The sequence below is a fragment of the Notolabrus celidotus genome, chromosome 23 (genome assembly GCF_009762535.1).
Source record: "Notolabrus celidotus isolate fNotCel1 chromosome 23, fNotCel1.pri, whole genome shotgun sequence".
In the NCBI taxonomy this organism is placed as follows: domain Eukaryota; kingdom Metazoa; phylum Chordata; class Actinopteri; order Labriformes; family Labridae; genus Notolabrus; species Notolabrus celidotus.
This window is the reverse complement of record NC_048294.1, coordinates 25,479,489-25,506,940: the sequence shown is the minus strand read 5'-3', so window position 1 is coordinate 25,506,940 and position 27,452 is coordinate 25,479,489. Positions and strand designations below refer to the sequence as shown.

At 40.7% G+C, this 27,452-nt stretch overlaps 1 protein-coding gene across 1 annotated transcript; it reads right to left on the bottom strand.

Moving 5' to 3' along the window:
- Positions 1–385: 385 nt before the first annotated feature.
- LOC117807822 (secretory phospholipase A2 receptor-like) lies at positions 386–16,672 on the bottom strand. The gene is made up of 9 exons (XM_034677224.1): positions 16,596–16,672; positions 15,380–15,748; positions 14,933–15,292; positions 14,754–14,845; positions 14,486–14,559; positions 1,827–2,224; positions 1,380–1,739; positions 1,173–1,264; positions 386–972 (listed from the first exon to the last, which is right to left on the bottom strand). The coding sequence occupies exons 1-9, from the start codon at positions 16,633–16,635 to the stop codon at positions 814–816; spliced, it is 1,944 nt and encodes a 647-aa protein (XP_034533115.1). The 5' UTR covers positions 16,636–16,672; the 3' UTR covers positions 386–813.
- Between the last annotated feature and the right edge of the window lie 10,780 nt (positions 16,673–27,452).

Sequence of the window (27,452 nt, the reverse complement as noted above, 5' to 3'; positions counted from 1 at the left end):
ACTATTGAATACTCCAATGTGACTATTGAATACTCCAATGTGACTATTGAATAGTCCGATGTGACTATCGAATAGTCCAATGTGACTATTGAATACTCCAATGTGACTATCGAATAGTCCGATGTGACTATCGAATAGTCCAATGTGACTATTGAATAGTCCAATGTGACTATCATATTGTCCAATGTGACTATCGAATAGTCCAATAGTGACTATCGAATACTCCAATGTGACTATTGAATACTCCAATAGTAACTATCATATTGTCCAATGTGACTATCGAACACTCCAATGTGACTATTGAATAGTCCAATGTGACTATTGAATAGTCAAGTCACAACTATTGAATAGTTGAAATGTGACTAAAGAGTATTGAATAGTCGAGTAGTGACTATCAAGTAGTCAAGAAGTGACCATGGAATAGTCGAGCGGGGACTAACGAATAGTTGAATAGTGACTATTGAATAGTCACTGGGTTTAAGTGATTTCGGCTTAAAATGCCCAGCCCTAGGTGCCATCTTTGTTTTTTCTTATATTGGATAGCCCCACTCTGTCTTTTGGCTTCTCAAGAAGTAACGCATGCAGCAGACACTTACACTTTTCCCCATTGCAACAAAATCAGGGATTCTACACTGGAGCTTAGACATAAAGAGCCCTATGAACACAGAAAGGGAGCAGGCTAATTGTAAAGTTTTCCTTCTTACAGCATGTCTGTTGTTTTAGTAGAAATATGACCAGTATGCTGTAAATGACAGTTTTCTTTCTCAGTTCATCACTTCATGCAATAAATGTGTCAGTCATGTTCAGCATAGATTACTGAACAACAAAGGGACAGTCTGATTTCAGTTTCAGAGTTGAGTCCTCTCTTCCGTGGGATCTTTCTCCCTCCTTGTGGAACACTTTCCCGTCAGGCTGCTCTCTCCACTTCAGAGTGACTCCACTCAGTCCGCTCTTCTTCAGCCTGTCCTGGAGCTGGGAAACACAAATGGAAACATTGTGTGAATGTTCTAACATTCATTCAAACCTGCCTGTTTGTTGGAGGCTAGTTTTTGCTTTGCCAGCTAACTGTTGGGATGCAATATAGAATCACAGTGACCAATAAGAAATGGTCCCAGAGAGTCCTTCTTCAGATATTCGTAAAAAATTCTTGGGGGATTATTCTGGAGACTTACCTCTCTCAGGATGTCTGCTTTCACAGCAGGGTCGTTCAGATCCACAGAGGGGTCCTCTGGCTTCATCCTCAGCTTTATCACATGTCTCTTTACTGTAGAAACAGAGAAGAAACATCGCTGTAGACACCAAAGTCAGATAAGGAGCACTACATTCTGTAGAGTACATTTTAACACCAGTTGTTGTTATGAAATGTTGTTATCACTCACCAGGCTGAGGGACGCTGTAGCACACAAACGGGAATTTACTTTCACAAGGCAGTAACCTCCATTTTCCTGACCTCTCCAGATCTGAAACCCCACACACTACAGTCATGGAGCCTAATGGACTAAAAACATCTTCCCAGTATCTGAATGAGGAGCTGCTCCCATCAGACCAGTAAACATGAGGATCTCTGTATAAACCAATCCAGTGCCAGGCTCCAGAGGGTGTCAAGCTCTGGATCTTCTGGTTCTCGGTGTCGTTCTTCACAGTGGCCAGGTCAATGTAGTTCTCCCTGCAGTACCTCTGAGCACTGGACCAACTCATTGTTTCATTGATGTAAACAAATTCAGGATCCTGTTGTGTTCCTGAGAAAGAATGGGGAATTTAAGTTTTCACATATAAATGCTCTTAAAACCTCTTCAAGATCTAGATATTCATCACATGGTCCTTACCTCTGTAACAGACAAAAGTAAGTGAAAATGAGCAACGTGCATCATACCATGCACCAGCTTTAAAACTGACACAGAACTCATTAGCTACCCAAAGCTCTGGATGACCAGAGGCCCACTTCCTGTATTCAGCTCCACTTCCTGTGTAGTTGCCCGACCACTCCCAGATAATGTTGCTGTACAGGCCGATCCAGAACTCTGAGTTCAGGTCGGAGAGTAAAACTGTGCTGTTAACTTGGTCCATCTCTTCAGGGCTTTCAATAGTGGCCAGGTCTGTGTAGGTCTCTCTGCAGTAGGCCTGCGCTTCAGTCCAGGTCATGGGATCAGCCACATGGTGGTACTGACGGGGGAGGCAGGAGGAGATGTCCCAGCCTGTGAAGAGAAGAAGTGCTTGATTTGTTCTGTGTGGGAGAAAAAAGGAGTCTATATGAGGTAGTACACAGTGACTGTCTCTGTGGGGTGTCGGTCAGAATGCGTGGGCAGGAATATGGTTTAAGATGTATTGAAGGAACATCAAGATGCATCATCTGTGGGTAGGTCTGAGTGTCTGTTCTTGATCTATGGGAAATGTAAATGAAGTAGAAATCAAACCTTATACTTCAGTGCTTATAAATATAATGAGGATACAGACAAATCTACAGGCTGTCATAATATTAGGACGTATTTAAATTATGTCACAGAACAAACTAGAAACAACACTGAAATGGCAGGAATAGTATAGCTGTTACTTGACAGATGATTTGTTAACAAGCATCATATTGTGACAGTGCTCTCTGCTGGCAAGCATGTAATAGTATCACTATACTTTAAACGTCATTAATTGGTGATACAATTAAAACGTTAACACCTATTTAAGAAAATTAATTGGACACTGATTAACATACACACAGCTTATACAAATGGTTAACAGAAATCTTGTGAAACAATGATCTACCAGAGCAGTAGCAGCATAAGTGCTGTAGCTGTAAAAGTATCTTGTTTTTTAATAACAGAAAGTAAGAAAAATATATATTCAAACTTAAAAAAGGTGCCTTTTTATATTCCCTCCGTGACTCTTTTCACAACCTTTAAATGTTGAATTTAATACACAGTGATCAAAAGGAGCTCTGCATGGATTGAATTAAATTGAGTGTAGGCTAGCCTGTTGAGATGTAGCATCTCATTTTCAAGGGTGTCCCAAAATGCATGCATGGAGCAGCTAAAGCATTACAACAATAAACCAGACTCAAGGAAGTACAGTATGTTTAGCTTTGAGACTTGAACCACCTACTACTAATACTTCATACTCAAACTTCTATCATCTTTAATGCTTTAATCTGATATTGTGCAGTATTCCTACATTACTTCAACTGAAATAAATACCAACACTTCATCCATTGCTGACTGGTTATTTTCCCCCTTGCAGCACAAAAATCCATATTTCAATGATTTTTAGATTGTGACCTGTAAAAGTCATGAAGAGAAAATTTACTGACCTGATAGACACAAGACAGCCAGGAAGATCCTCTCCATCATGCTGGCTCTTTGTGGACTGAATGTGACACCTGAAACAAATCCGGGGCTAATATCACTAAGACCGTCAGGCAAATCTGTAGAAGGTCGTCTCCTCCTCCTGTCCTTGACACAGCTTTGTAACTATCTCTGTAGTTAGAGAGATGTTAGTGACAGTTTAGTTTGTATTAATTGTAGTATATCATTTATTAGTGAACAGTATTTACTTCAAAATGTTTACTCATGATATTATTGTCTTATCCTGGTCAAAATGACATCTCAATAGCTTCCACAAACAAGACAGATAGTGTTGTATTTATGCTGGCCAAAGCGATTACAAATTTAAAATTGTCTTGCTGTAGTTTTGATCAAACTTAACTATCGTTGCACAAAGTTTGTTCAGTAAATACAGCTGAATGTGAGCTGAAGTGGTTTATTGACAGTTGTTCCTGTTTCACAGCACACATGCCTGAATGTTTGTAGGGGAGAGAGGGTGAGTTGAATCCTGATGAAGATGGATAAAGATGTAGAGTCTGCCATTTTCTTCTGCTTATCCTGGGTCGGATCGTTGAGGCAGCAGTCCAAGCAGATCGACCTAGACATCCCTCTCCCCAGCAACATCTTACAGCTCCTCCTGAGGAAACCTATTTGGACATGCCAGGTACACCTCTAAAGGGAGGAATCTGGGAGGCACCCTTTACAAACGCACAAACCACCTTGACTGTCTCCCTCAAGATGTCCAAGCTCCTAACCCTGCCTCTAAGGCTACTCGTCAGCTGGTCCAGAGACTCCTGGGCTAGCCTGACAGCTTTCTTCACAGCTGGTGTCCACCAGCGGGTTCCAAGGTTACCACCACGACAGGCACCATTGGCCTTCAGGCCACAACTTTTAGCAGCGCAGGGATTCAAGGATTTGGATAGAAATGGTTTTGAAATAGGACAGAAGTTATTGAAGTCAGTGGGGTCTGCACCAGGTTTCTTGAGTATCAGAGTTATTGAGGCTGATTTGAAGGATGAGGGTACAACACCAGAAGTAAGAGAGGAGTTTATGACAGCAGTTATACAGGAAGACAGGGAGGGGAGGCAGGCTTTTACTAGGGTGGTAGGAAGTGGGTCTAACAGGCAGGTAGATGACATGGACTTCTGGATCAGGTCAGATAGACAGAGAGAAGTATGAAACAAGAAAGTGTGTGAGAGAGGGGGGTTGAGAGAACCAGAAAAGACAAGCTGTGGGAGGTGCCAGGGGTTAACTGCTGGTGAATCTTGTCAACTTTTGAATTGCAAAATGACACCAGGGAGTTACAGGTGGAGGTGGAGTGCAGATGAGAAGTAAGAGAGTCCGCTGATTGCAGTAAGTTGTTTAGGATGGAAAACAAGGCCTTTGTTTTCTATCAAATAGTCGAGTAGTGACTATGGAACAAACTAAATGTTGTCCTATTGATGGGCACATTACATAGCAGCCATCCGTTTATGAATGTGTTGTGTAAGGGTGAATAACTGAACAAAGCACCGTATAAAAACAGTCCATTAACCAACTGAGTTTATCTACCAGCCACAAAGCATGTGAGAGCCCTGCAGCAGCTGTTAGTCAAATGTATTCAAAGTAACTTCACCTTGAAGACGCCAAGTTTACCTCACTGCAGGTGAGAAGTGCTGTATCAACAAAGGTGTAATTCACATCAACTGCACATTCAGCATGGATTTCAAATAAGCACAATTAAGGTTACATTTATGTTTCATTCCTATTAATGCTGTATAACAATATATATATACGGATTAGCCATGACAACATGATCCTTAATGGGTGAAGAGAATAACATTGCTTAAATCAGTTCAAGGGCAGCTGCTGGTGGATGAGATTTGTTAGGCAAACATTTGATCCTTGTTGTTGATGTGTTGGAAGCAGTAACGTGTGGAAGCATGTGAGCGAGAGCCAAGCTGTGATGGTTAGATAACAGGTTGACCTGTTTTCCTTCCTCAGATCACTTCTGGTAGGAACTGACCCCTGCAGACGAGGAACACCCCTTAAAAGCTGCAAATTGGAGATGGTCTGACCCTGATACAGGGCCATGGTCAGCCAATGCTCAGTGATGTGCATTGGGTGATGGAGGCTGACCCGTGTGGTCCAATCCAACAGAAGAGCTACTGTGGCTGAGTGCACCATCTGGGCATACACCTGGATGAAACCTTAGGTCGAACTTGGCGCTAAAAGTTAAGACTGACCTAAAGCTAAGCCCTGTGCAGCAGTTCATAATAATTTAATTGTATTAAAATGCATCTTTATGAGCACTCAAGGTCACCTTACAAGGCAGAGTTTCAAAAAGAACACTATAAAAATGAGGCTGATAAAATCGACAAGACATGATACAGTGTTAATGATAAATGCAAATAAAATGAACAGGATACAGTGCAGTGAAGAGGTGTAATCAGAGTGAAATGGACAGTTTTAAAAGATGTGTTTTGAGATGGGATTTGAAAATAGAAAGAGTTTTGATGTTACAGATGTCTGGTGGGAGGAAGTTCCAGAGGAGGGAAGCAGAGCGGCTGAAGGCTCTTAACCCCATGGTGGTTAAGCGGGTGGGTTGTGTAGTCAGGTGAATGGAAGAATGTCCTATTGATGGGCATGTTACATAGCAGCCATCAGTTTATGAATGTGGTGTGTAAGGGTGAATGTGACGTGATGAAAGGTGCTTCAAGTGGTTAACTCAAAACCGGACAAGGCACATATAAAAACAGTCCATTTACCAACTGAGTTTATCTACCAGCCACAAAGCATGTGAGATTTTTGTAGCAGCTGTTAGTCAAATGTATTCAAAGTAACTTCACCTTGAAGACGCCATGTTTGCCTCACTGCAGGTGAGAAGTGCTGTATCAACAAAGGTGTAATTCACATCTACTGCACATTCAGCATGGATTTCACATAAGCACAATTAAGGTTACACTTATGTTTCATTCCTACTCCTGTAATGTAATTCCTTTTTAAAACAGAAATGGTAACTGGCAACGCCACCTGGGGACCTGCACCCCAGGAAATATAGAGCAACTTGATAGTAATTAAACAAGGTCACAGGTAAGAACTGATGAAGGCAGAGACAGGGTGTCAAAATAAGTTTAAAAGTTTATTAAATCAAAAAGAAAGAAAGGCAAAACTTCATTAATTTACCTGAGGGGGAGAAAGAAAGTGATACAATTATACAATTAAACAAACAAATAATGAGGGTTAAAGAGTATTTATATCATTGCATTATTTAAAATAGGCCTTCTACAAAAGTTAAAATTATTATTAAAAACTACAATGAACCCCCATCATAAACTAACCAACCAAATCAAACTAAACAAGAAATCCAAATAAACAAGATCAACTCAATGTAAGCTGAGGTCACCAGAAGGGAGGCAGACTACACAGAGGAAAGTGCAGGCGGTGCTACCACATACTCACCTTGGTGAAGCACAGCACACACACACACACACCACAATCCTCACTACAATTCAGTACAGCCTATTGTGGCCCAGTGTCAGACTCTCATGCAACAGGTGGAGGGCCCTCACCCTGGGTGCCTAGCCTCCCAAACTAATGGGCTCAACTTCTGAAAGAAACAAAAGAATTAAATAAAAGAAAACAACAAGCAAACCCAGTTGGTAAACAAACTAAATCAATAATTAAAGAGAAGAATAAAACTAAGGAAACTAGTTAAACAATCTAAAGTAAAGCAACTAATAACAAAAGAAACAATATCAACAGCAGCAGGTCTATATCTGCAAAGATAAATATACACTGCCATTAAAACCATACCGAAAACCGTAAGTAGTGTTACCATGAAATCACTACCAGCTACCCTACACACCACCTTGGAGCTGGAACTAAGTGCAGGAATACTAAGGGGAACCAAACAGAGCAGAGCTTTGCAGCGGCGGGGCAGCAGCAGCAGCAGCAGCAGCAGCAGCAGCAGCAGCAGCAGCAGCAGCAGAGGCCTACAAAAGGCTCCAGCTGCCTTTTATAAAGTGCCTGATTAGGGCACTAATCAATTACAACTTGTTGTAAATGTTTTTTCTCAAAAAAAAAAAAGGAAAACGTACTTACACTTTACTCTCCCCCTTTTAGACCTTTGAGACAATAAAACTCTTCCCTCAGTTTATCCCAGCTCAGAGACAAGGCTTCTGAAGGCAACATGCTCTTATGTACACAAGAGGGCAGTGCTGCACCTTGATAACCTCTGAGCTGTTTGAGGAAGTGACACTGAACTACAGAACATTTGAATGTAGACATTCATCATTGAAAACATTAACACAGCCGTTTGTGTGACTCTTCAATAACTGATAAATGTTGAATTAAATTGTTCCCCCAACATCACTGCCTGGCCCATAGCTGTCAGTTTTATAGTTGTATTTGCAGTCTCAGAAATGACATTATTTATGGAGTCAAATGTAAATAGTTCAGGAAAATACTTTGGGATCTTTCTGTGAAGGCCGATCCATGGCTGTCAATGTTTTATCAGCTGTTTTTCTCTCCAAGAATGAGCTCTCTGTTTTAGCAGAAAGAACGGAGGTCAAATTTATTTATTGAGGACCTAGCTCTGCGTTTTAAAAAAGCTTGAGATCAAGAAAGTTTCTGATTCTCAATTCTGCTGTTGAGTCTTTCCACAATGTTATATCTCGAGTGGAGTCACTGAAATCAAATTGCTGGTTTAAAAACAGACATTGATTCTCTCATGTTCTTAAATAACAGGTGTGAAACCACACAAAGAAGAAATCTGGTTGTGTGTACGGGTGGCGGTTTGATGATGTTTTACCAAAGCAAAAGTTCAAGAGTACAAGAAATGCAATTTATGTTTCAAGTTGATTTATTGCAAGGGATGAATGCAACCTCAATGGCCAAACTTGATTTGTTAGCGAGCTTCCAATAAGCTAAACTTGTTCAGATTGTTTTTACTGCTCAACACACAAACAACCAAATGTAGCTCAAACAATCAATGAGAGATGAGGCTAAGAGTTAAAGAAAGGAACACTCAAACTTTTCACTTCCTCCTGTTGAATCAGGTTTTTCAGGAGATCTTCTGTTCTTTAAAGCTGCTGTTGGTAGGAATGGTGTAAAAAACGTTACTTTTTTTCTGCTGGGTTTGGAGAAAAGGTCATAATACCCATCTGTACTCATCGGTAAGTGGAGTAACTTGAGACTATTGTGAAATCTCTGCGTCTTTCAAAAGCCTTTGTATCAAGCAATGTTATTATTCCCCTTGTCCCCGTTATTACGGACCAATCATAGCTAATCTCCAATCCTACATCCTGATTTGGTTAAGGGGCGGCCCCTACTACGTCCTACGATTGATTATAAGACAGGCACTATCATGATTACGCACACTGATCTGTGTGGGGGGGGGGGGCTAAGAGAAATCTGGTTGGTCGGGGTAGCGTTGATATTTGAAGTCCCACTCTCTGAACAGATGTTCACTCCGTGACTACGAACAGCAGCTTTAAAGCTGCATACAGATTTCCTTTCGTTTCAGGTGACATTCTGATAAAAAGATTGAGAAATAAATATAATATATATATAATATGGTGGTTATAACTGCAAAAATAACAAGACTAATCTAACGGTGGCCTTGAACTGAAGAATAGTACTGCAGATAGTCCAGAACTCAGCTGCCAGGCTTTTATCTAGAACCAAGAAATATGACCACATCACGCCTGTTTTAGCTTCTCTACATTGGCTGCCGGTACGTTTTAGAATTGATTTTAAGATTTTATTGGTTACTTTTAGAGAACTGCACGGTCTCAGCCCCGGTTTTATCTCTGACCTTTTAACACCGTACACTCCAGTGCGCAATCTGCGATCCTCGGGCAAAGAGCTACTGTCAGTCCCAAAAACTGGTCTGAAAACAAGGGGGGACAAGGGGTTTTCAGTCCGGGCCCCACAGCTGTGGAACGAACTGCTGGAGGAAATTAGGTTGGCGGACTCTGTGCTCTCTTTTAAATCAATGCTGAAAACATTCTTTTATTGAAGAGCATTTCCTGATTTTATTTGATCAAGGTGTCTTGCCCATGTAACCTCCATGAATTATTGTTGGCTGTTGAAAAGAAATAATGCCAAAGGTTAACTTATGAATAACTAGGACCTACTACGGTTGCATGTTAAATGTTTCGTTTATTTTCTATTTGTTCTATTTTTCCAAAATGTTTGTTTCAGTGTTTGTCCAATAGGAAGGAAGTAGGAAACAGAGTGAATCCTGTAGTTGGGCCAATCAGAAGGCTCCTTCTTACGGTAGTCTTGCCCACCTGTCCTTGTGCTGCAGGTTAGATATCATTCCTCCATTCAGTGAGACGGAGCACGTAAAGTCAGAGACGAACTTGATGCCCTTGAATTAAACTCAGAAGCCAGCGGAGGAGGAGACGACTAGGAGCTGATTTATAGTGTATTGTATTTCTGTCACCTCAGCAGTGTGTGTGAAGTTATTGCAAGGAAGTTAATGTCCTCTCGTAGCCCGCTGTGCCAGTAGCTTGTAGCCGTTAGCCGAGGCTCGGCGTCCCTCGTGTTAGCTTCCAGGCTGCTTCCAGCGACGAGTACCCCTGTGGGTCCACTCGACACTGTCCTACTTAGTTTTAACTCAATCACGGAGATCGGTCAGGTTTTTTGTATGGTTTGGTCCTCTGGTGGACCACCTGGAGATGGCGAGCTACCTGATTTGGATCTAGAGCCCAGCACTACCCTGGACGGGTTCTGCCGCACTGTGTGGTGTGGTAGGCCAGTCGCATACCCCACACTCAGCCCCTGTGCCCTTTTCCTCCTTTACTCACACACACACACACACACACACACACACACACACACACACACACACACACCGATGCCGATGCCAACCTGCAGCATTTAGAAAGAGGGGTGGACTGCATCGTAGCACATCGGACCAGCACTTTTTCTCAAAGTGCAGTTTGCATAGTCTGGTTTACATTCACGTGGACATTATAGAGCGCTTCATGATCTAATAAGTACTACAGTGTATGTGATGTAAGAAAGAGGATTAGAACGAACACTGGTCAGTTATCATTTTGACCTTTAGATGGTTTGATTGATTCACAACATGAATTCATGCACTGAGTGGTAAGAAAACGCTCCACCTTAAAATGTCTGATAGCTGTCAGATAGGGCCGTATGACAGCAGCATGGTGAGTTTATTTATTTTAGTCTAACTTCTGTAGTAATATGAAAGGCAGCAGAGCGTCCTCTGTCTGTCACCCCGTGAGACCTGCACTTTTACTCTAACCTGAGCCTCCTCTGGTCCGGGGCCAACAGGCGTGACCTGCCATGTCTGTCCGGTGTCCTCGGTGCCCCTCTGGACCAGCTCTGTACCGGACTCTGCTCTGAATTCTGCGTGCAAGTAACAGGTGAATGTTTGGTAATGTCCTCTGCACACTGCGCTGAAGGGAGTAATACACGTGCACGCTATCTCTCCCCTTTAAGCGCTATGGAAGGTGGCCATCACTGAGTTTGTTTTGATATTCATATCTCATCATGCTGGGAGGCTAAACTTGATGAAACTCTTCATAAATAAGATCTTAACTTTCTGTAAACTTGTCAAAGTAGGAGCTGGGTTACACACATCCATCATCAGTGTTGAAGTGTTCTCCTGATGTTTTTGATCATTCAGGTCTGACTGTTTTCTCCGTGCCGCTGTCAGTCAGTAAACGTGACGTGTGGCGTTTAGGTGACACTCAATAAAATCTGCTGCTTCACGGCACAGTCATGAACGAATGTTGGTATGTAACAGTGTAGACTCTGAATATAAGACTAGTCCACTTTTTCACATGCAGTTTAAAGAGGAAAACCCCAGCTATAAATAGAAATATGGTTATTTCTATTTATAGCTAGTTTTGTTTTAGCCTACGATATCTCTAAATGCCGGCTAACTGCACTTGAAACCGGCTAATAGCCGGTAAATACTGGCTAACCTAAACCCTGACACACACACACACACACACACACACACACACACACACACACACACACACACACACACACACACACACACACACACATGAACTGAGACTTTGAATCTGACGGACTTACCTTTTTGTTCTTTTTTCCTAGGAACTTTCAACCCCTTCTTTTTGACTTCTTGCGTTTTTTTGAACTGATTTACTACATTACATCACCACTTCCTGGAACTGGGTGATGGTGGTTAACTAGGAGTTTGTGACTGAAGTGGTCCATCCTTTGTGAACTTTAATGACAGAGTTAAAGGGTAATCCCTCTGAGTACATGAGAATTGACTGAATTTGATAACTGTTTTCTGCATTACGTCACTACTGTTATGGTGTGATAAATGATGTCTTTCCTTATGTTTTTTTCTGTTTCACTAAAGCCGATTAAACTTACTACACTGCTTCAGAGTCTCATTTAAACACTCCACCTAGCTCCAGTAGTCGAACCCACTAGTCCAAAACCCTTAAGACTTTCTTCTTTTTAGACCTTGGTGAGTGTTACACACAGGGTCCTGCTTTTATTTTGTTTTTACTTTGTTATCATGTTTTTATGATTTCATGTTCTTTTAATAGTTATGACACTTGCTCTGACTGTATGGCTTTTTAAAATGCTCTTTATTTTGCACATGTCCTTGAGGCATTGGAAAGCACTTTGTAACATCTTTTTTGAAATGTGCTCTATAAATAAAGATTATTATTATTATTATTATTATTATTATTATTATTATTATTATTATTATTATTATTATTACTATTATTATTATTATTGTGTGTGTCAGATAAAATCAACATTCAATGTGATGCATAGTAAAACAGAGGCTCACTCAAACTTTCACAGTTCACTCTTCCTGGTCCTTGGTGGAATCAGTTCCTAAGTCCTGGCTGATTGTATTTAGTGGCTGATCATTGCTATTGTGGGGAAAAAAAGGTATGAACTCTTTCTTGGATTTGTGGATAATTCTTATTTGGTCCTGTCGTAACAAGTTTTGTTGTAAGTGTAAAACAGACACATAATGAAAGTGCATTTTCCTTAGCATCCTTAAGCATTTGCTAATTCATTTATATTTTGCAAGTGTTGATAAAGTTGTCAAAGATGAAGCTGTAGTCTCTAAATGGTACAAAAACAAACAGGCTTTCTGATGGCAAAGTGAAGACATTTTTTTTTACTTTGCCATCAGAAAGCATTTACAACTAGATTCAGCCTGTCTGCAGATTGTAGCCTAGCTTGCATGCTATTTCTTCTTGCAGCTTCTCATAGAAGGGGCCGAGCTGACAGGCATCCAATGTGGATGTATTCAAAAATACTGAAATATCCCTTTAATGCTTTTTCTTTCTGAAGAAGACGTGATGCATGACACAAATACAAACTCAGGCTTAGCTTTTATTATTTTTTAAAGGTGCATTTTGATTTCCATGTGAGAAAAAGATTAGTAAGAAGTCAAATACTAAATACTCCTACCCCTATATTCACCAGTAATTTACTAACAATAACTCCATTACTGAAATCCTGAGGTCTATGAGGTCTATGAACATAGTAACTTTCATCAATATATTCAACTAAAACACAACTAACATTAAATTAAAATACACAAAAAAATAAAAATACATAAAAATACAAAAACACTACTTCCTAGCATTGCAACAGTGGAGGAGGTTTCTGAAGTGCTAGGTTCCAGACTGTTTAAAAGTGCCTTCAAGAGACAGTACCTGAAATGAAGCGTTACAGGATTTGAAGCGGTTGCAGTGAGCTGTTCTACATGTTTCTCTAAACCTCTGCACAGTAACTAAGATAAGATAAAATGAATGCACTGTAAAGGTTGTGAAGTGATTATGATCCAGAAGGTTCTTTGCTTTGGCCAGGACTGAAACACGTTTAGACAGTTTTGATTGGTCGTGTTAAATGTGATGTTTCCAGTAGATTTGATTACATCAAAGAGTCTTTATTCATGTAGTCTTTCTATCTTAACATCCTCAATCTGTACCTTTATTTATTTAGTTTTACTCTAATTCAACCTTAAATTACTTTTTATTGAACAATTTTTTTATTTGCTCATTTCTGAAGTGATTATTCCAAAAACTTGATGTGAAGAATTAAAACTTGTGGTCCCAACAGTGACCCCTAGGGGACACCACTGGCAATGTCCAAACTGTTAGATTCAAACTCTCCAATCTTCACAAATTGTTGTCTGTTTTTTTTTTTGTTTTTTTTTTACTTCTGACCTAATTCAGGAGTCCCCTCCTGAGCCTGTGCCTTTCAAATTCATTGATTAATAACTTTTGATTTATTGTGTCAGATGCTTTTTCAGATCAGTGGACACCCTGATTCCCCTTTATTCACTGAGTTCAGTCAAAGCCAGTGATGCTGACTTATTTATATATATATATATATATATATATATATATATATATATATATATATATATATATATATATATATATATATATAGATAGAGAGAGAGAGAGAGAGAGAGAGAGAGAGAGAGAGAGAGAGAGAGACTTTCAGAGATTAATTTGTGTTCATCTATGAATTTGTCTAATCTGTCATTGAGGAGTTTCTTTTGGGGTCTTTGAGAACAGTGGGAGGAGATAAACAGGTCTGTGGCAGGAGTTGGCATAATTGAACACACAGATTCAAGTCTGTACACCAAGGTTTTTTGTCCTGTATGGTCTATTTTTCCATAGAATAATTAAATAAGGAAATAAGTTTGGTTGCACTGGTCTGTAACTTACAAAAAGTATTCAAAATAAACATGATAAAGAATTGTATGATCGTGATCCTGCCATCAAGAAACTTTTATGGGATATTTTTGCGATGTCGTCCAACCCTAGAGTGAACTCACAGCTGAGCATTACAGTGTGTATCACCTGCCTGTAAAATATGACACATCAGGACCCTGGGCATGATGCTGGAGGCAGATGTTTGGTTATACAAGGTGGACAGTAGGGAGATCTCTGATATGAGTGGTACTATGACCCAGTGCTGGTTAATGTTGTGGCCACATGTCCATTAGAGGGCGGATGGGCTGCAGAATATTATTTTAGTTTTGCCTACATTTTTCACTTCATTCATATCCTCTCTTTTTTCATAGAGGTTAACAGCAACAAGAAGAAACGTTTAGATTTTAGTAACAAAGTTCACTCTTCTATCTCTTCTTCTTCTTCTTCTTCTGAGATCTTTCTCCCTCTTTGTGGAACACTTTCCCGTCAGGCTGCTCTCTCCACGTCAGAGTGACTCCACTCAGTTGGCTCTCCTTCAGCTTGTCCTGAAGCTGGGAAACACAAATGGAAACCATGTTCTAACCTTCATTCAAACTTGCATTTTTTGTTGGAGGCTAGTTTTATTTTTGCCAGCTAACTGTTGGGATACAATATAGAATCTCAGCGACCAAAAAGAAATGGTCCCAGAGAGTCCTTCTTCAGATATTTGTGAACATTTCTTGAGGGACGATTTTTGGAGCCTCACCTTTCTCAAGATGTCTGCTTTCACAGCAGGGTCATTCAGATTCACAGAGGGGTCCTCTGGCTTCATCCTCAGCTTCATCACATGTCTCTTTACTGCGTGCAGAAACAGAGAATGAGCACTAAATTCTGTAGAGTACATTCTAACAGCAGTTGTTGTTATGAAATGTTGTTATCACTCACCAGGCTGAGGGACGCTGTAGCACACAAACGGGAATTTACTTTCACAAGGCAGTAACCTCCATTTTCCTGACCTCTCCAGATCTGAAACCCCACACACTACAGTCATGGAGCCTAATGGGTTAAAAACACGTTCCCAGTATGTGAATGAGGAGTTGCTCCCATCGGACCAGTAAACTTCAAGATCTCGGTGTAAACCAATCCAATGGTAGGCTCCAGAAGGTGTCATGTTCAGGACCTTCTGGTACTCAGTGTCGTTCTTCACAGTGGCCAGGTCAATGTAGTTCTCCCTGCAGAACCTCTGAGCACTGGACCAACTCATTGTTTCATTGATGTAAACAAATTCAGGATCCTGTTGTGTTCCTGAGAAAGAATGGGGAATTTAAGTTTTCACAAAGAAATGCTCTAAAAACCTCTTCAAGATCTAGATATTCATCACATGGTCCTTACCTCTGTAACAGACAAAAGTATGTCGCCATATGCAACGTGTATCAAACCATCCAAAAGTGTGAGCAGTCACACAGAGCTCATTAGCTTCCAAATTATCTGGTAGACCAGAGGACCACTTCCTGTATTCAGCTCCACTCCCTGTGTAGTTGTCTGACCACTTCCAGAGAATGTTGTTGTACAGGCCGATCCAGACCTCTGAGTCCAGACCAGAGAGTAAAACTGTCTGGTTAACCTGTTTCATCTCTTCAGGGCTTTCAATGGTGGCCAGGTCTGTGTAGGTCTCTCTGCAGTAGGCCTGAGCTTCAGTCCAGGTCATAGGATCAGCCACATAGTGGTACTGACGGGGAAGGCAGGAGGAGACGTTCCAGCCTGTGAGGAGAAGAAATGCTTGATTAGTTAAATTTGCATTCACAGCCGGATTCTGTTCAGGTTGAAGACTTTACTGAACACGATGGAAACCAACAAGCAGGAGGAAGGTTTTAACATTTTCTTCTGATCCCCTAAAAAACAGAGGGTGTCTTAAATGCATGCATGGAGCAGCTAAAGCATTAGAGCGATACACCAGACACAAGGAAGTATGTTTAACTTTGATACTTGAACCACCTACTACTGATGGCTAAATTCCAACAGATTCGCCTGCACTCCATCACGGCACCCGAGCTGATAGGTTTCAATTCTAGTCAGTGTGTTCACTTCGACTTGCTCCACTGCAGGTGCATTCAGGGACCGCCGTAAAAGTGCAATACAACCCTTATTTTGTTTTCATTGCATTTTTATTTGAATCAAGAGAATCAAAATAAAGTCATAGTGGTCACATCAAGAATGTTTTCTTTTTACTTTTTAACAGGGACAGACCGCATTACTTAACTTAAGATATTAGACAAGCAAAAGTGTTAAAAGAGTGAAATGTTGACAATTTTCACACTTGGTACAACCCTGATATCAATATGTGATCGACTACATGAATTATTTTAAAGAGAGAAAATGTTTTGGTAAAAATCAAAGACTAAAAAGTGAGTTTGGAGATTCCATTGACCAAGACTAGACTAAAACTATAAAGGGCTGAGAAGACTTATATGTGACTAAAACTATCAGGGATTTTTGTCTAACGCCTAAGACTAAATCTATAATAGCTGCCAAAATGAACACTGTATTTCAATAACTTTTAGATTGTGACCTGTAGCTATCAAGAATCAACAAGAGAGAATTTTCTGACCTGAGAGACACAAGACAGCCAGGAAGATCCTCTCCATCATGCTGGCTCTTTGTGGACTGAATGTGGCACCTGAAACAAATCCGGGGCTAATATCACTAAGACCGTCAGGCAAATCTGTAGAAGGTCGTCTCCTCCTCCTGTCCTTGACACAGCTTTGTAACTATCTCTGTAGTTAGAGAGATGTTAGTGACATTTTAGTTTGTATTAATTGTAGTATATCATTTATTAGTGAACAGTATTTACTTCAAAATGTTTACTCATGATATTATTGTCTTATCCTGGTCAAAATGACATCTCAATAGCTTCCACAAACAAGGCAGATAGTGTTGTATTTATGCTGGCCAAAGCGATTACAAATTTAAAATTGTCTTGCTGTAGTTTTGATCAAACTTAACTATCGTTGCACAAAGTTTGTTCAGTAAATACAGCTGAATGTGAGCTGAAGTGGTTTATTGACAGTTGTTCCTGTTTCACAGCACACATGCCTGAATGTTTGTAGGGGAGAGAGGGTGAGTTGAATCCTGATGAAGATGGATAAAGATGTAGAGTCTGCCATTTTCTTCTGCTTATCCTGGGTCGGATCGTTGAGGCAGCAGTCCAAGCAGATCGACCTAGACATCCCTCCCCCCAGCAACATTTTACAGCTCCTCCTGAGGAAACCTATTTGGACATGCCAGGTACACCTCTAAAGGGAGGAATCTGGGAGGCACCCTTAACAAACGCACAAACCACCTTGACTGTCTCCCTCCAGATGTCCAAGCTCCTAACCCTGCCTCTAATGGCCCTTTTCCACCGGCCCATCTTAACCCTACTCTACTCGACTTGACTCCACTCTCCTCGGTTTGTGTTGTGTTTCCACGGGCGCGGTACCTCGTGTCAGATACCAGTTTTCGGTAGCTCTGCTTTGGTTCAAAGTGAGCTGAGCCGATACTAAAAGGTGACATCGACGGACTGCTGGCCACTGATTGGTCAGAGAATGTCGTCACCGAAGAGTCATGAGCGCGACGCCCAATCGCGCCCAACACAGGAATCAAACCCGCCATTTAAAAAAAACGGCATCAGTACTCTTTTGCTCTTCTTTTGCTTTCCTCTCTCACTCGGCCTGCAACAAAAAGCTCACAGACCGAGCAGCAAGTACTCCATTGCCTCCATGTCCACCATTGTTTGTGATTGTTGTGTGTGTGTAGCGTTCAAAATGACGTGAACGCAGTTTCGCGCAGCTGTGTTATGACGACCCCGCCCACCGTGAGACGGTACTCAGGCTGGTGGAGAAGGTACCCAAACCGAGTAGAGTCTAGTCGAGTAGAGCTGAGTCGAGTCAAGTAGGGCTGAGTCGAGTCGAGTAGGGCTGGAACTGTATAGTGGAAAAGGGCAATAAGGCTACTTGTCAGCTGGTCCAGAGACTCCTGGGCTAGCCTGACAGCTTTCTTCACAGCTGGTGTCCACCAGCGGGTTCCAAGGTTACCACCACGACAGGCACCATTGGCCTTCAGGCCACAACTTTTAGCCGCCGCTTCCACAATGGAGGCTTTGAACATGGTCCATTTGGATTCCATGTCCCCAACCTCTCATACACAAGAAGTCCTTCTGGAGGAGGGAGTTCAAGACCTAACAGACAGGGGCCTCCACCAGATGTTCCAAGTTCACCCGCACTGCACACTTGGGTTAAGCAGGTCTGTCAGGCAGCCAACTATACACTAAGACATGATTAGTTGACCTCTCCAGGGGCCCTCATGGTTGTTGAAGTCCCCCAGAAGTACAATGGAGTCCCCAGCTGGGATTCCTTCCAGGACCCCACCCAGAGTCTCCAAGAAGGCCCTGTACTCTGAACTGCTATTTGGTGCATATGCACAAATAACAGGTAGAGCCTTCCTCCCTGCGACCCCAGGTCCCAAGGAAGGGACCTTCTCGTTCTGGAGGGAAATCTCCAACACTAAGGCGCTCATCCAAGGGGTTTGTGAGTATATTATGCGTCAGTGGAGAGGTTGCTTAGTTTTGCTAGTAGACAGTTTGCTGCAGTCGCCATGGCACTGAATGGCATAAACTACATTTCTGATTTTGTGCTGTGGTGATTTGTCTCTGGAATGATCCATTTTCTGTCTCAGTGTGTTGGAGGGCATGGAATATACTGGGATGTTGTGTTTGATGAAAATCTCCCAGAGTTTCTCAGATTCCCCAGATAAGTAAAGGATAACAATGCTCTGTTGTTTGTTATTGTGCTCTCTGCTGGAACTGGGCTTTTTGAAGGCTCGGTTAGGATAGCCACAGGTTTTAAGTGCTTCCCTAATATGTTGCTGTTCCTTCTTCCTTCCCTCAGTCCCTGTGGGTACATCCTGAGCTCTATGGTGAAGGGTTCTTGTTACCCCTAGCTTGTGTGTGATGGTGTGAGTCAAATAATCCCTGAGAGGCGTATATTTTCTAGCTCCGTCCACCACTCTGAAGAAGCCTTTCGAAGGAGAGGTGAAACATCTTTAAGAATTTCTACCAATGCCAGTTGCCTTTTCAGGTCACGCTTTGAATTTCCATGACCTGGATGACTGACAACCTTCACAGACGTGTTGAATACTAAAGCATTTTTTTTGGCAAACTAAATGTTGTCCTATTGATGGGCACGTTACATAGCAGCCATCAGTTTATGAATGTGGTGTGTAAGGGTGAATGTGACGTGATGAAAGGTGCTTCAAGTTGTTGACTCAAAACTGAACAAAGCACTATATAAAACAGTCCATTTACCAACTGAGTTTATCTACCAGCCACAAAGCATGTGAGAGCCCTGCAGCAGCTGTTAGTCAAATGTATTCAAAGTAACTTCACCTTGAAGACGCCAAGTTTGCCTCACTGCAGGTGAGAAGTGCTGTATCAACAAAGGTGTAATTCACATCAACTGCACATTCAGCATGGATTTCACATAAGCACAATTAAGGTTACACTTATATTACATTCCTATTAATGATGTGCAACAATATATACGACTTAGCCATGACAACATGATCCCTAATGGGTGAAGAGAATAACATTGCTTAAGTCAGTTCAAGGGCAGCTGCTGGTGGATGAGATTTGTTAGGCAAACATTTGATCCTTGTTGTTGACTGTGGCTGAGTGCACCATATGGGCATACACTTGGGTGTAACCTTAGGTTGGACTTGGTGGTAGTGAAGTTCATGCCTAGTCACCTGACAGATACCTCTTTAAGTACTCCTCTGTAGTACAAGCCGCACCAGTAAAGCACAACGTCACTGAAAACAGCAAGTCCCATTTACATCATCAGGTATCACTCTCAGCTACTTACTACCCTGAGTCGTACATAAAGACAGAGTATTTACCTCGTCTAAATATCTCTGTTTTTCATACCAATATTTGTATTCAAAAAGGAAAGATGTTGTAAGTAGGGATGGATTGTGATTTTTAAATTTTCAAATATTTGTTTAACAATTAATCGAATCATTCATGTGCCTGTAATGTCAAAGATAAAGGTTTTTCAAATGTTTACCAGTGTCTGGTTCTAATGCGTCACAGGCTACTGATAGTGTTTATAACAAATTCAATGACAAAAGAAAACTAAAGCATAAGTGCCAGTTGTCTCTGAAAGGTGAGGCGATGTGAGACTCAGAAATGGAGAAAATCAGAGAGTCTTCTGCAGCTGTCAGAGGTTTCTGCAGAACTTCTTTCCCAGGTAAAATGAGCTTTTCTTGATCACAGCCATAAATATATCTAAGAAGAATATTCTAAAGCCACGGTTCACAACAGTGACTATAGAATAGTGGAGTAGTTACTATCGAACAAACTAAATGTTGTCCTATTGATGGGCACGTTACATAGCAGCCATCAGTTTATGAATGTGGTGTGTCAGGGTGAATGTGACGTGATGAAAGGTGCTTCAAGTTGTTGACTCAAAACTGAACAAAGCACTATATAAAACAGTCCATTTACCAACTGAGTTTATCTACCAGCCACAAAGCATGTGAGAGCCCTGCAGCAGCTGTTAGTCAAATGTATTCAAAGTAACTTCACCTTGAAGACGCCAAGTTTGCCTCACTGCAGGTGAGAAGTGCTGTATCAACAAAGGTGTAATTCACATCAACTGCACATTCAGCATGGATTTCACATAAGCACAATTAAGGTTACACTTATATTACATTCCTATTAATGATGTGCAACAATATATACAACTTAGCCATGACAACATGATCCCTAATGGGTGAAGAGAATAACATTGCTTAAGTCAGTTCAAGGGCAGCTGCTGGTGGATGAGATTTGTTAGGCAAACATTTGATCCTTGTTGTTGATGTGCTGGAAGCAGATACGTGTGGAAGTATGTCAGCGAGGGCCAAGCTGTGATGGTTAGATAACAGGTTGACCTGTTTTCCTTCCTCTGATCACTTCTGGTAGGAACTGACCCCTGCAGACGGGGAACACCCCTTAAGAGCTGCAAATTGGAGATGGTCTGACCCTGATACAGGGCCATGGTCAGCCAATGCTCAGTGATGTAGATTGGGTGATGGAGACTGACCCGTGTGGTCCAATCCAACAGAAGAGCTACTGTGGCTGAGTGCACCATATGGGCATACACCTGGGTGTAACCTTAGGTTGGACTTGGCACTAAAAGTTAAGACTGACCTAAAGTTAAGCCCTGTACAGCAGTCAGTGGTGGACAGTAACAAAGTCAATTTACTTGAGTCCTCTACATAAGTACATTTTTTGAGTATCTGTACTTTACTTGAGTCTTTTTTTGGGGGGGGGGGGACTTATTACTTTAACTCCACTACATTCAACACAATTATATTACTTTTTACTTCACTACATTTCTATCAGTGCTCTAGTTACTCACTACTTTTGCTTTGAAGTCAGCTCATGAACTTCCTTCTCTTTTCTGAAATCTGATCCCATGGTTGAACGTGGAGCAAACACAGAGCAAATTTCACTCACATCAGTTCATGTACAGGTGGTAATGATGGCTATAATTCTCCACCTGAGCACCCTGGCCATATCTTCAGCCCGTGTTAGAGGTTTTTGAAATGAAGAATGATACGTATTGTTTGAAATGTTCTCCCTGTTTCTGCCCAAACATACAAACATTCACTGTCCAACCTGAGAGAGCGTGTTGAGCTACGTAACGAGTGTTTCATTCCAGATGAACATTTCAGACTAAGGTGTCTGTGCGTGGAGTAACTTAGTTTCTGTTTTTATTCCATGGTATAGTTTTTAGAGATTTCAAGTAATGGTTTCTAGATAAACATGAAGTAAGTGACTGCACTCCTTTGTATTCTTGACTGCACTTATGTATTGTGAAAATACGTTTTAAGATATTTTAAGAAGTACTTTGAATACTTCAGTATTGCAATAACAGTCACACAAGCCTGTTTCTTATAAAATACAACTGTTGGTTGATCTTTTTTTGACATCAAATGTAGACACTATTGTGCAATATGTGGTCACAAAGTCAAACAGCCTTAATACTGAACATTTTATTGCAGCTGCAAACCCATTTAGTGGTTGTGTGAGAACTTCCGTGAGTCCCCATCAGTAAAGCACAACATCACTGAAAACTGTTTGTCAAGAGGTTTATTATGTTATTTACAAGCATGTCTGTCACCGATGTGGTGACCGTCTGAGAACACAACAGAATAGAAAAGGTACAAGGTGCATCACCCGTCCCCCTACAATGCCAATCTATGAGCAGCAGGCCCCATTTACATATCAGGTATCTCTCTCAGCTATAAACCACACTGAGCCAACAGGTAATACAATATATGAAATACTTGTAGACTTAACTCCCTGTGTGTCCCCGTTTGTATGCTAACATGCTGACTAAACTCTAGCACACAGACTTCTGGTTATTAGTTTGAAAGCAGGGAGAGGACAAAACATATCTACATGACTGAGGAGTATTTGGTACCCATTAGCATTACGTTAATGCTACTTCTACTAAAAAAGCACCTCTATAACATAGACTGCATAAAAGAAGTGAACAAGGTCTCTGGTTTCAGTAGTTAGGTCAACGTCCAGCTGGCTAAAAAACAAGATAAGAGAATTCAGCCCATATTCTTCAAGGTGGTTCTACCTTGTCAAGTCAGTTTACCCAGAACCAATCTGATGAAGATAAATGCCTGAAGGATGTACAACTCTCTGGTATTTCCAGTATAGCCAGCAGTTAGCGATACAAAACTTATGACCAAGACTCAATTTTCAGTGTGATGCATTGTTTCCGGTTGAAGTAGCAATTTGAGAAGTGACAGATCAGAAGTGAGGCAAAACTTGCCCCTCAAAAAATGTCAGCCTGAATAAATCATGTAAATCCCTGGTTCATTATATTCCTCAGAGTAGCATCTGTTTATCCCTTATTGGAAGCCTCAGTTGCACGGTAAGTATTAACTAAAGCAGTACTCCAGCTTACTTTAGTGGAAGGGAACCGTAGATAAAACAATTTTCTTGTGATTTACTTAATAACTAACAGGTCTTAAGTTTGCTGAAATAACATCCTGATGCAGATTTGTAAAAAGGAAAGGGGGAAGTTAGTCTGCATTTCTTTGAAAAAAGAAACAAAGTAAAATGCTGATTGTTGAATGAGGGTCAATCAGATTGGTCACTGAAGTTTACACTTTGCATCTGTAATGGATTGTTTGCTGCATTTTAGCGCAGAGATAAAAAGAATAATGAAATAAATGACCGCTGATGGGAGTCGGAAATATCAGTATCAGACTGTTCCCTGCAGACACCGAAGCCTTTAATCCGTCACTGGTCTGAACTACTTGGACTACAAACGCAGTAGAGATAGAAACCAGGACACTTCCCATACTTCCTTACAGACTCTACATATGGACCTGACATTGGATAAAGGTAAAGCACCAATCATCCACTTTGATGGACGTGTTTTTTTTTACTTAATAATCAGTTAGTCCTCCTGTTAGTTTCCCCGTTTGTTCTGGTTTTCTTCATGAAGAGAAGTCTGACAGTAAAGTTTGTCTGTTAGTAAAAACACTTAGTTATAAATGTTAATTTATAGGGTAATTAACAGGTTAATAAAGTTTCATATGAGGCTGATCATTAATGAGCAAGGGGTTTGAAAAGAGTTGCATGGTTTCTATTTTCCCTTAAAGTAATAAATAATTCAATAATGAGGCATTTTACCGGTGAATGGATCTGTGATGCTTCAGGACAGAATAAACAGAGAGCTGATTATCATCATGTGCAGGTGTGTGTTAAACAGGTAAACACAGACACAGAGCTCTGTCACTGTTTATATTGATCAGAGTTATTACAGTGAACATGTGTGTTAAACAGGTGTGTGTTAAACAGGTGTGTGTTAAACAGGTGTGTGTTAAACAGGTAAACACAGAGACAGAGCTCTGTTACTGTTTATATTGATCAGAGTTATTACAGTGAACATGTGTGTTAAACAGGTGTGTGTTAAACAGGTGTGTGTTAAACAGGTGTGTGTTAAACAGGTGTGTGTTAAACAGGTAAACACAGAGACAGAGCTCTGTTACTGTTTATATTGATCAGAGTTATTACAGTGAACATGTGTGTTAAACAGGTGTGTGTTAAACAGGTGTGTGTTAAACAGGTGTGTGTTAAACAGGTGTGTGTTAAACAGGTGTGTGTTAAACAGGTGTGTGTTAAACATGTAAACACAGAGACAGAGCTCTGTTACTGTTTATATTGATCAGAGTTATTACAGTGAACATGTGTGCAGACACAAACAGCTGTTAAAGCCGTCATCACAAACCGACGTCGCTTCACGTGACGCTCTGGAGGAGAGGACGTCTCATTTCTCTAAATACAGATCTCCTCTCTCCTCTGGATTCATTTCCTCGCATCTCTGGTGGGCGGGACTAAGACGCAAGTGAACGACGCGAGGATGGACGTTTAGAGCTTTGAGATGCACCCTGTGTATTTAATTCCTCTGTTTCCCTTGTCCTGTGTTTGATCTTTGTATGTCTTTCCTGTGTTCTCTGAATAAAAATAAAACAGGAAACACAAAACTAAGAAACACAAGAAAATACAACATGAGACATGGATCACTAAACAACAAGAGAGACAAAGGATAACTAATACAGAATAAACACAGGGAGGAACCAAGGTAAGAATCACAAGGAAGAAACTGAACTAAACATCAACTCATGACAAAATTATACTTTGGACAAAGACATAACAAGAAGCTTAATAATAAATATTTTGTGTGTTTCATTCTTACAAAAATAAAGACCCAAATGTCTCCCAGCTGTTTGGTAAGCCTCTGTGTTCTATGGGGCGCTGTTTGTAAAGTTGAGCACACTGAAAATAACATCTACAATTCTCCACATTTAGCTCCAAAACATCATAAAAATGTAGAGTGAATTAATAAATGTCACTTTTTTATCACATTTAGAGCAATACTTGTGATCTTCTTCACATTAACTTTTTTTGTGTAAAATATTTCATATTAAATCACTGTTAAATCCAAATGCTTAAAATAAATCTAAATGTTAAATCTAAATGTTAAATGTCTAATCTAACACCAGAGGGCGCCATTGTTACACACTCACTGCAGTCTGTCAACTCTTCAGGGGTTTGAGATTTAAAAAATACCAGACAGGGTCAGAAGACTGTGGGGCGCTGTTTGTAACAAATCAAGCAACATTTAGATTAAACATTTAATATTTATATTTAGCATTTGGATTTAACAGTGATTATAACATAAATATATTTTTCACAACAAAATGAAATGTCAGGAAGATCACACATATTGCTCTACATATGAAAAGTGACTTTTAAAAATTCACTCTACATGTTTATGACGTTTAAGAGCTAAATGTGGAGAATTGTTATTTTCAGTGTGCACAACTTTACAAACAGCGCTCCACAGTCTTCTGACCCTGTCTGGTATTTTTTTAATCTCAAACCCCTGAAGAGTTGACAGACTGCAGTGGGTGTGTAACAATGGCGCCCTCTGGTGTTAGATTAGACAATAGACAACCATCAGACAGAGTCTTGTTTCTGTTGGTACCTGCAGCTGTGTAACTGTGGGCATGTCATGTTGAGGTTTCACCCTCTACCTCTCACTGCCTCCTTATCCTCAGGGGTCAAGTCAAACTTGATTTGTAAAACACGTTTCATACACAAGGCAACACAATGTGCTTCACAAATACAACACATACATTACAAAGAACATCAAGTTAAAGTACAGAGCATACATACATTTTGTATGCAGACAAACTTTCAGAGCACATAATCACCACATCACAATACTCACACATGGAGATTGATGCACTCACACACACATGCACACAACCTAAAAGCTGAAGTGTGAACTGATGTAAAAAGAAAGGATTTCAGCCTGCTTTTCAAAGTGCTCAGTGTTGCAGCTCCTCTCAGGGGCTCAGGCAGGTTGTTCCATCTCCTCGGGGCATTAATCCTGAAAGAAGCCTCACCTGCTTTGGAGTTTGTTGGTGGGATGGTCAGAAAACCACTGCCTGTGGACCTGAGAGTTCTTGGTGAGGTGTAAGTGATTAGCATGTTTTGTGTGTAGATAAAGGAGCTAAGTCATTTAGAACTTTGTACACAAGAAAGATCATTTTAAAATCAAGGTGTGAGAGCAAAAGGCTTCTTATGGACTCAAATGTCCTCCTGGATGAAAACACATGAATATATGCTCATCTTCTTTTCCTTAATTCTGATGCCTTCTTTTCAGGCTGTTGTTCAAATTAACCTCCATTATTTTTCTTGCACTCTATCCATCATCTGTTCCCCTGCATTTATCCACCTAGAGCAAACCCAGGTCAACTTCTCCCTTTTTAAATATGTTCCTGTGGGCTCTATCAAAATGATCAGTGCAGTTTGTGTTAACACAGCTTTCCTCTCTTCTAGAGACAGTTGAATCTTTGTATCCACCATTAAACAGAGGGAATCTGGGCCTTGTGATGTATTTTCTGATGATTTGAGTGATAAAAAGATGAGAATGTATGATTTCAGATTAAGTTTTGTTTACTTAAAGACATGTTGATTTATTATAGACATAGAAGTTTTAGTATCAAACTAATGTTCGCCACTTGTTCCAGATTTGGACTAACTGTTGACTTTTCACCACAGCTTTAAATAAGACTTAACTTCTGACTAATTTAAGTCTCAGGAAGTTAGATATGTGTACCAAGTTGAATGTCTCTAGGTGAAACTTGCTCCAGGGCTGTGCTTGTAAAAATGTCTATGGGGCGCTTTTGAGCCAAATTCTCCCTGCCCACATTTAACAAGGATAACCAGACCTGATGCACTTCCACATTTTCAAGAGTTTTTGAGTTTGTTTGGGAATTAAATGAATGATTTAATGCAAAATAAAATAAAAATAACCCTGAGGAATACTAAAGGGTCTCAAACCATTCAGTGCTCAGGCCTTCTGTTGAAAATGAGTATTTCATCTAGTAGAACTACTTCAGAACTTTTCTCTGGTGTCCCAGTGAAGTTATAATTAGGAGAATGATGGAGTAAAAGGTGATTGTTCAGACCATTGATTGTGTATCAAATGGACAACACACCTTCATGTCCTCCGATTGTGAGATGTGAAGCCAAAACACTGCCTTGATTGGGGCTGAAACAACCTTCCGGTGGAGCCAAGGCATGCACAGAAGTCCTCTGACTGGTGGAAAACCCAGGTCCGACCTCACACCCCTTCCACTAACCAAAGCTCCCAGAACTATCTTTGACAACAGAAAGCATGTTTGAGAAACATTTCTATGATGTGTGTTTTATTTTCTAGCCTGACCCATGTTCCATCTGTCATAATGGAGGAGGTGGGCTTTAAGGGCTGTATGCAGTCAGTCACCAGAGGGAGCTCTAAAAGTTTTGCTTCACTCAGGAAATCTGTTGTTCTGTCCATCGATTTAA